This window comes from Leptonychotes weddellii, chromosome 4, assembly GCF_054177405.1.
Source record: "Leptonychotes weddellii isolate Sample4059 chromosome 4, ASM5417740v2, whole genome shotgun sequence".
NCBI classification, from domain to species: domain Eukaryota; kingdom Metazoa; phylum Chordata; class Mammalia; order Carnivora; family Phocidae; genus Leptonychotes; species Leptonychotes weddellii.
In genome coordinates, this window is record NC_138372.1 from 33,019,454 (window position 1) to 33,029,433 (window position 9,980).

The 9,980-nt window shown below is 39.2% G+C and overlaps 1 protein-coding gene across 3 annotated transcripts in view; it reads right to left on the reverse strand.

Moving 5' to 3' along the window:
* Positions 1–9,980, reverse strand: part of GPBP1L1 (GC-rich promoter binding protein 1 like 1) — a 52,102-nt gene that overhangs the window by 18,744 nt on the left and 23,378 nt on the right. For all 3 annotated transcript variants that reach the window (XM_081818362.1, XM_081818361.1, XM_081818363.1), the window contains exons 2-5: positions 7,041–8,057; positions 6,328–6,442; positions 2,465–2,594; positions 1,667–1,953 (exon numbers count right to left, since the gene is read on the reverse strand). In XM_081818362.1, the coding sequence (XP_081674488.1) occupies positions 1,667–1,953; positions 2,465–2,594; positions 6,328–6,387 (477 nt within the window). In that variant the 5' untranslated portion in view covers positions 6,388–6,442; positions 7,041–8,057. The remainder of the gene's footprint in view (positions 1–1,666; positions 1,954–2,464; positions 2,595–6,327; positions 6,443–7,040; positions 8,058–9,980) is intronic.

The following is a 9,980-nucleotide window of genomic DNA, read 5'->3' on the forward strand; positions in this document are numbered from 1 at the left end:
TTTTTTAAAGATTTTATTTATTTATTTGAGACAGAGAGAATGAGAGAGACAGAGAGCACATGAGAGGGGGGAGGGTCAGAGGGAGAAGCAGGCTCCCTGCCGAGCAGGGAGCCCGATGCGGGACTCGATCCAGGGACTCCAGGATCATGACCTGAGCCGAAGGCAGTCGCTTAACCAACTGAGCCACCCAGGCGCCCCCAAAATACACTTTTAGATAAACATTCATATCATATATAAATTATCATTACAGTGGGTTAATTTACTTAGGTGGAATAAAATACAAAAAGAAACTCCTAGGAATACAATTAAACTTTTTTGTTGTTGCTGGTTTGATCGAGGATTTTAACCAAGTTCCCAAAGCGTGATGAGCAACAGAGATTTTGTTAATTATTCCCACCGGTCTTTCTTAAATGTGCTAAGTTTATTGAATAAATAATGAAAGTTATAATTTAGTGTCATAGTAAGTTCTGGACCACTGGATATTTAGAACATTCTGGACAATATTCAGTATGTCGGGGCAGTATAAACCTTTCCACTACCAAAGTTTTGAAGGATAGGTGCTTGGGGGTTAGGCATTCACATTAAAAAATAACATTTAAAGGGCGCCTGGGTGGCTCAGTTGTTAAGCGTCTGCCTTCGGCTCAGGTCATGGTCCCAGGGTCCTGAGATCGAGCCCCTCATCGGGCTCCTTGCTCGGCGGGGAGCCTGCTTCTCCCTCTCCTACTCCCCCTGCTTGTGTTCCCTCTCTAGCTGTGTGTCTCTCTGTCAAATAAATAAAATCTTAAAAAACAAAAAAAACATTTAAAGGATCCCAGAACATTTGCTAGACTTAGGAGAAGAGGAGCTGACACCTAAATTTGACTCTTATTCAGTTGGCTTCATTAATAAATTAAAATGGCCGTCACAGAAATGATTGGCTAATTTAATGCGCTACTTTTAAAACTAAGTAGAGCTGCACTAGTAGCCACTAGCTATATGTAGTTGTTGAGCACTCAGAAAGTGGCTAATTTATACTGAGATTATGCTACAAACAAGTCTAGAATACACAAAGGATCTTGAAGATCTAGTACCAAAAATAATGCAAACTAATAATTTAAAGATATCAATTACCTATTAAAATGATAATAACTTGGATATGTTTGTTAAATACAGTAAACTTTTTTTAAGGTGAACTAAAAACTCTACTTTAGGTTGAGAGGGCAAAAGGCATGTAATTCAATACACAACGGCAAAGTTTTACTTAACTTAAATACTCCCAATTGCATATTTATAACATCACAATTATTTTATATAAGAGGAAAAAATCAAGAGAAAAAACCTCTTATGATAGTTGGAGAAAGACAATTCAACATACAAGACCACATTTTTACGTAATTTGAATATCAAATTTTGAATGTTGAACCTTATAAAACTTAAAGGAAATTAAGAATTTTTTTAGAAGTTTCAAAAGCATAAAGATGAAAAACATGAAGATTTGCTTAAAGTTACATAGGAATTCTGGTCATTATCTTCATACTAATCAACTTTTCCCTCTAAAAACAATAAAAATCTAAACTTAGGGACTTCCTTTTTAGTAATTTCTTCAAACCTCTCCTTATTAACAAGGTCTTCTATTTACGGCATTATTTGTTAGGTTTTAACCACACATTTAAACCTTCATACTTACAAAGTCTTCCTCCTCAAACTGTAATTTTTCCACCTTGTCTTCTTTCTTTTCTTCCCTAATCTCCGTAGGTGGCTTTTCTTGAAAGGTACAGCCTTTCCGGGAGTGGAAGCTGCCATTCCAGTGGCGATGGTTCCCTGTGCCACCCCCACTACGCTGGCTCATGCCATCATGACCTCGGGAAGAGCCATGCCAACCAGATAGGTTCCCTGTGATTCCAGCATACGCTCCCTTAGAGACACCAGAGTCCACAGAATCGTGGCGGAACAGGGAGGGCTGGTGCCAGGAATCTAGGATGGTAAGGACAAGTAACACATTAGATTTTTGCTTCCTGATCTGATTTACAGTACTACCAAAAGCCCTTCAGGGGACCTTTTAAAATAAAAGATTAAGTCCACAAAATTATCTTTTTCTTTTAATGTAATTTCTAGATGAGATCTTCAACTGAATGACACATGAGAACACAAAGATGTTGGAAAGCCAACGTAACTGAATAATGACAACTGGAAGATTTAACTGAGAAGCGCGTTTAAAAAACAGCTATCTGGGGTGCCTGGGTGGCTCAGTTGGTTAAGCGACTGCCTTTGGCTCAGGTCATGACCCTGCAGTCGGGCTCCCTGCTCAGCAGGGAGTCTGCTTCTCCCTCTGACCCTCCCCCCTCTCATGCTTTCTCTCTCAAATAAATAAATAAAATCTAAAAAAACCCCAAACAACAGCATATCAAGATTATGGACATTCACCCTCTATGTGGGCTTGTCCTGAGTAGCTTAAATATACTCATGGAAGTTGGGCATGGCTTACCTCCTGTAGTTCGAAGAGGTCCATTGTTAAAAAAGCCATCAGAGGAATTATGTCGACGACGGCTTACTCCAAATCTACGATCTCCTCGGGGTAGGTGCTCTCCGTGTTTTTCGAATGTGGCTGTAGGTGACTAAGATGATCAAGTATAGAGAAGCAAACCAATTAAGAAGATATCAATCTCAGTATCTTAGGTTTTGCATCAGCCTTTTAGAAAACAAGTAATAAAGGTGGAAGAAACCCCCACAATGAGCATATGGGCCATAATAAGGGTATTATAGGCCTCTAAGTTAGAGAAGTCCTAGGTTACATATTCAGACAAAGATTGGGCACGTTCAGGGTGGTTATGATCATAGACCTAGGTTACATATTCACTCATTAACTCATTTTCTGCGTCCCAGAAGGGGGGAAAAGGCAGCTACTTTAATTATTTGCACGAGAGAGGGTGGGAAAAAAAAACCCGTCGATATCCATTAAAATAAGCCCTCAAACTTTACACTTAAAGATACTAAGTTAACCTTGTAATAGGAAAAGAAAAGCAAGATCCCTACTTAAAAAAATTCTAAACAGCTTTATTACTTCTATAAATTATTCTGGAACTGGGGAGAAAGAAATGGTTTAAATACCAAAACACCTTGGTCATTAACAACTACACAGTTTTTATAGTTTTATAAAAAACTTATTTTTTTATTTTTATTTTTTTATTATGTTAGTCACCATACAATATATCATTAGTTTTTGATGTAGTGATCCACGATCCATTGTTTTCGTATAAAACCCAGTGCTCCATGCAGTACGTGCCCTCCTTAATACCCATCACCGGGCTAACCAATGCCCCCTCCCCTCTCCCCTCTAAAACCCTGTTTGTTTCTCAGGTCCATAGTCTCTCATGGTTCATCTCTCCCTCCAACTCCCCCCGCCCATTTTTCCCTTCCTTCTCTTAATGTCCTCCATGTTATTCCTTATGTTCCACAGATAAGTGAAACCATATGATAATTGACTTTCTCTGCTTGACTTATTTCACTTAGCATAATCTCCTCCAGTCCCATCCATGTTGATGTAAAAGTTGGGTATTCATCTTTTCTGATGGCCGAGTAATATTCCATTGTATATATGGACCACATCTTCTTTATCCATAAAAAACTTATTTCTAAACATTACTTAATATTCATAACAGTACTATAATTTGGCATCAGCTTCATTTTACTCATTTACACATGAGGAAAGAGGTCAGGGAGAATTAAGTCTTGTTATACAATGAAAAGGAAGCAGTCTGAGAAACACAGTTATAGATGAGCTTTCATTCCCCTCCCTATTCCAAATAATTTTATTCTAGAACACTCTTTTTTTTTTTTTTTAAGATTTTATTTATTTATTTGACAGAGAGAGACACAGCGAGAGAGGCAACACAAGCAGGGGGAGTGGGAGGGAGAAGCAGGCTTCCCGCGGAGCAGGGAGCCCGATGCGGGGCTCAATCCCAGGACCCTGGGATCATGACCTGAGCCGAAGGCAGACGCCTAATGACTGAGCCACTGAGGCGTGCCTCCAGGACATTCTTTTTATTAAATTATTTTATTTTATTATTTTTTAGAGCATTCTTTAGTTTCAAATGAGAGACCAAAGTCTAAAATAAAAGGCTGTAAAAAATATGGATATATCTGACAAAGGCGTAAAGGAAAACTACAGGTTGGGGCATAGACATCTTTACATCTATTTTCTTAGTTTTATAGTTTTTAGCTCTTTAATTTAGGTTATGATCCACTTCAGGTTTATTTGTGTGTGATATGTAGTAAAGGTTAAAGTCAAGGTTCTCACTTCCCCCACACACACATATATATATCATGTGTATATATATATATCCAGTTCTAGAACCATTTGCTAAAAACACCATCACTTCTGCATTAAATTACCTTGGAACTTTAGTCAAAAATCAACTGACTGTATATATAGGACTATTTCTGAATTCTCTATTCTTTGCTCTCACTGCTTTATGTCTACCCTTATCCCAACACTGCAGAACTTTATTTACTGCAGCTTTACTGGAAATAGTGAAATCTCATTTCCCAATTCTTTATACTTACTTCACTGTGCTAGATTATTCTTTGCAGATAATAAGATCTACATACTTTTAAATGCTTTCCTGGATCCCACACCTAATCCCTCAGGTCCACCGTCCCCAAGCTTTGGGTCAGATTATGTCAATTATGAGATCTTGGGAATTTCAAAAGGGCAATTCAAAATGAAGTTTAGAGCAAAAGGTTGCGGGTCTAGATAGATTAGGAACATCTGCCCCAAAATTCACATTTAAAAATAGGGAAAGGGTGCCTGGGTGGCTCAGTCACCTGGGTGTCTGACTCCTGATTTTGGCTTCTTGGGTGGTGATCTCAGGGTTGTGAGATAGAGCCCTGTGCTTGAGATTCTCTCTTTCCCTCGCCCTCTGCCCCTCCCCACCACTCTCAAGCGCAGGCAACTCTCTCTGAAATAAATAAATACAATCTTAAAAACAAAACACAACACAACAAAACAAAAAACAGGGGAAGGCGCCTGAGTGGCTCAGCTGGTTAAGTGCCCAACTCTTGATTTCAGCTCGAGTCATGATCTCAAGGTTCTGGGATTGAGCCCTGTGTTGGCTCCATGCTTAGTGCGGGGTGTGCTTGGGATTCTCTCTCTCCGCTCTTCCTCTGCCCCTCCCCCATTTGTATTCTCTCTGTAAAATAATAAAGTATTTTTAAAAATAGGGAAGATAGGCCTTTTTTTTTTTTTTTTGAGATTACATATCAACTGTGTCCCTCCTCTGTTAGTTGGCAAAATGGGAACCATTTTTAAGTTTATTAGCTTCCCGAAGGTTTCCTTTATCAATAACTGAGGCTGTTTTTTTTTTTTTTTTTAAGATTTTATTTATTTATTTGAGAGAGAGAGAGCACAAGCAGGGGGAGAGGCAGGCGCCCAAGTGGGGCTTGATCCCAATACCCTGGGATCACGACCCAAGCCAAAGGCAGATGCTTAACCGATTGAGCCACCCAGGTGCCCCAATAATTGAGGCTGTTCTTCTGTACTGTGACTAGGGCTACTTCACTCTATGTGAACTGGTTGTTTTCACTTGTCTTTATTCCTAATGCAACATACATTTCCCCCCTGAAATTGTTACGTAGATTACCCTAAAACATAATTTCTAGTATTTAATCTGAGATCCACATAGTAGTCAATGTCTCTCCCTTTTCATCCTCCTCCTCTACTACTATAGACAAATGTGCATTTACCCCAAGGGTCCATTTCCCCAAAAACCATTTCCCCTTTACCTCTGCCCCTCTATACTTAAATAATAGGTTAGCAGATATGTTTTAGTTCCAAAGTGTAGTGCAGTTAATCCAGTAAATCTTTTTTTTAATAAAGATTTTATTTATTTATTTGAGAGAGAGAGAGAACAAGCATGAGTGGGGTGTGGAGAGTGGGGGAAGAGGCAGAGGAAGAAGCAGACTCCCCGCTGAGCAGGGAGTCCTACATGGGGCTCGATCCCAGGACCCCGAGATCATGACCTGAGCCGAAGGCAGACACTTAACCAAGTGAATCACCCAGGTGCCCCTAATCCAGGAAGTCTTAAGTGTGCCACATGAGAAAAGTTTAGCATATAATGAAATAAGGGGAGGGGGAGATACTTGGCAATGGCAGGGCCCACAATGACTTCGACTGCCTAATTATTTATATCCTATTAAAAGAAATGTAGTAAGTCTATGAAAACATACTTTAAACCCTCAGGCAGGGTTGAATACACAAAAACACCTAGACTGCAAAACAGAGGCCATCAATAAGTTGGGGATAAAAAGAACTGATATTTGGAAGGTTACTAAAGGAATGAAGAACAGTACCTTAGCTGACTGTGGTGTTGAGAAATTTAGCCAAGCAGGAACAAAGTCATGCTGCGCCATTTAGGTCCAGTGTCTCTTTTCAGCAAGGTGAGGCATCCAACCTCATGGCCAGGATCTGAAAATGAGAAAACTCCAATCACTTATACTTGCAAGCACCTGATACCAATGTACAAAAGAGTCTGTGATTACTCTAAGCTCCCCTCTTTACAGAAAGACCTGCCACCTCTGAGACTCTCTAAGACTACTTATCAGGCTCTATAACCTCAGAGAAGTTCTAAACAAAAGCAACAGTCCATGAATAATGACTATGAAAGACAATAAACAGAAAAATTTGACAGAGACCTGGAAGGTTATATGAAAACTAATGAATTCTTGAGTTTTAACAGAAGAACCTTAAGAATAAACATCTACTTAAAACTACTGGTACTTATGATAAGAGATTAACCTGCTTCAGGTACTCTGGTAACTTGTGGCAAAAGCAGAAAAGATCTTCCTAGAGAAGGAAGATAATAATCTCTCAAGAGTTGTTCTATTAGTTCACATTAATTCCCTCAAATACCCACTAGCATCAGTTTTCCTAGGAGATCCACTGATGTCTCCATACCACCCCACTAAAGTGCTCCAAAATTAAATACACCAGAAAACAGTAGCTATTTTCCATAATACATATACATACAGTCTTCTTCCAAAGTTAGAGATAGAAGAATATTTACCCCAGAGTGTAACCTCTGTGGTCCTGTTTCCCGAACTCCTTGAGTCTGCCAGCTGGATTTCCCACGAGGTTCTCTTGTTAAAAGGGTGCTTAAATAGGCTGGCCAGCAGCACGCCTTGTGATAAAGCACAAGGAAGCCAGGCTCTGTATGTATCACTCTTTCAAGTCCCCTCAATTGCTCATCTTAAACTATCTAGTTCCTGACACGTTTCCAAAAAGGGGAAGGGGAAAGGGGAAGGGGAAGGGGAACATAAAAAGTATTTGTTACATTTAAAAAATGGGGGGAAGGGGAAAGAGCTATGTCTATGTTCACCTCATTCAACTTCCTTGAGTGATGGCACTATGATGTTGCTTAAATAGATAATACATGGACATTTGCACATTGAGTGCAAACACTGTTTATAACCAGGTCATAGCTGGAAACACAGGTGAACTCCTGTGTGGGCAAATAATGCCATCAAAGCAACAGATCAAGAATATAACATTAAAGAGCTATAAAAGATCTTCTGAGCAGTCAATTCCAGTGACAAAATATCCACATAACAAAGCCCTTAATTTACAAATCTCATTATTCCTACAGAGCTGCTAGAAATGTGCAGATATGTATTTATGTCTGTTTTATTCTTCAAAATCTAAGGACATGAAATCTTGTTTTTAATCAGACAGGAATTTAATATGTTTTCCTCCAAAGAATAGCAGCTTTCAAGGCAAATTTTTTGGGTTATATAAAGCTCCCAAATGTATCTTCTATTTCTTTGGTCTTCACTATTTAAATTCACAGCAAAATTAAAACAAGTAGAAAGAAAGAAGTTAAGGAGTAGTCAAGGAGTAAAACAGTTCCAAAGTGAGGTTTTTTTCTCTTCAGTTTTCTCTATTTCACTTGTTCTGCCTCCTCCTGAAGACTGAATTGAGCTGGAAGGTGATATGAAGAGTCTTCTACTGCTTTAGTAGAGTAGTCATTATTTTGGATCCATTTCAATCATTATTCAGTCATTTAAAAGGCCACAGGAATCTATCACTATAAATAAAAAAGCAAAATAACACAGTATCACAAGAGGCAAAATCATTGTTACATAGAATTCCTAAAATGAGATACAAATTATCAGTAAATAATAGGTACTAGTAATCAAAAATTTAAGTCCAATTTAGACATTAATTTAATGTGTCACCACCTATAATAACAACATAATTGGCTATAATTCTTTTAAGGATTTTTAAAGGATTTTAGACAGGTCACCTGAACAGAGTTTGTTTTATATAACCACATCTGTAATTAGCTATCAAATGTAATTCATAAATGCAAATTAGTCTGTTAGATTTACATTTTCTCTCATACACGTGAATAACTTACTCTAAGTAATCACAAAGCCATATAACTTGCTTATTACCACAGTCATCAACTAATACCACCACAGCTAGATCTTTATTTTTTAAAAAAATATTTAATTAATTTATTTTGACAGAGAGTAAGAGAGAGAGCATGAGCACACAAGCAGGGGAAGCAGCAGGCAGAGGGAGAGGGAGAAGCAGGCTCCCTGCTGAGCAGGGAGAGCCCAATGTGGGACTCGATCCCAGGACCTTGGGATCATGACCTGAGCCAAAGGCAGATGCTTAACAGACTAAAGCCACCCAGGCGCCCCACATCTAGATCTTTAAAAACAAGTCATTTGTCATAGCATTCCTTCCTTTTCAGATATCTAGTTATCAACTGAGAGACTTAAGCTCTTAGGCTCTGACTTAAGATATACTGTAAGAGATGACATAAATATTTCTTTGGCAAATTCCCAACATTCTTCCAGGGGCTACAAAGTTTTTTGATGTAAGAGGAGGCTTGCATCTGTAGGCAATTCTGGTCTCTATTGGTAATAAAGTCTAGTTTGGAGAATATTTCTCATATAATAAATTGGCAGCCTTGCTCTGTTTTAAGTTCACAGGAATAAGAAATACCAAATTTGAGACAGTAAATACCTCTGTGGGGAAATGAATCAAAAAAGAGGTCTTGGTGGCTTCAACTGCATCTGTAATGCCTTGTTTCTTTCTTTTAGAATTTTTTTTTTTTTTTTAAGATTTTATTTATTTGTCAGAGAGAGAGAGAGAGAGCGTGCACAAGCAGGGGGAATGGCAGGCAGAGGTAGAAGCAGGCTCCCTATTGAGCAAGGAGCCCAATGCGGGACTTGATCCCAGGATGTTGGGATCATGACCTGGGCAAAGGCAGACGTTTAACCAGTGGAGCCACCCAGGCATGCCTGTAATGCATTACTTCTTAAGGTGAGTGACAGATACATGGCTATTCACTTGTCTACACTTTTTTGTTTTTCTAAAGATTTTATTTATTTGTCAGAGAGAGAAAGAGAGCCCAAGCAGGGGGAGTGGCAGGCAGAGGGAGAAGCAGGCTCTTCGCTGAGCAAGGAGCCGGATGTGGGACTCAATCCCAGGAGCCTGAGATCATGACCTGAGCCACCCAGGCATCCCGTGTCTTGTCTTCACTTTTTTTAAACATTTACCAGTTTATTAAAGAATATGATAAAAAATATGAATCAACAGCCAGATGTAAGAGATACTTAGGGTGAGGTGAGAAGTGTAGGAGCTTCTGAGCTCTCTCCAGGTGCGTTGCTCCCCCCAATCTCCACATGTTCACCATTCTCTACGCTTTTTTTTTTTTTAATTTTTTAAATTTTTTAAAAGATTTTATTTATTTATTTATTTGAGAGAGAGAAAGAGAGAGAGAAACAGCATGAGAGGGGATAGGGTCAGAGGGAGAAGCAGGCTCCCCGCTGAGCCGGGAGCCCGATGTGGGACTCGATCCCAGGACTCCGGGACCATGACCTGAGCCGAAGGCAGTCGCTTAACCGACTGAGCCACCCAGGTGCCCTCTCTACGCTTTTTATATACTTATAATACTTAAAAGAGTAGTAACAGAACAAGCATAAAAAAGTTAAGT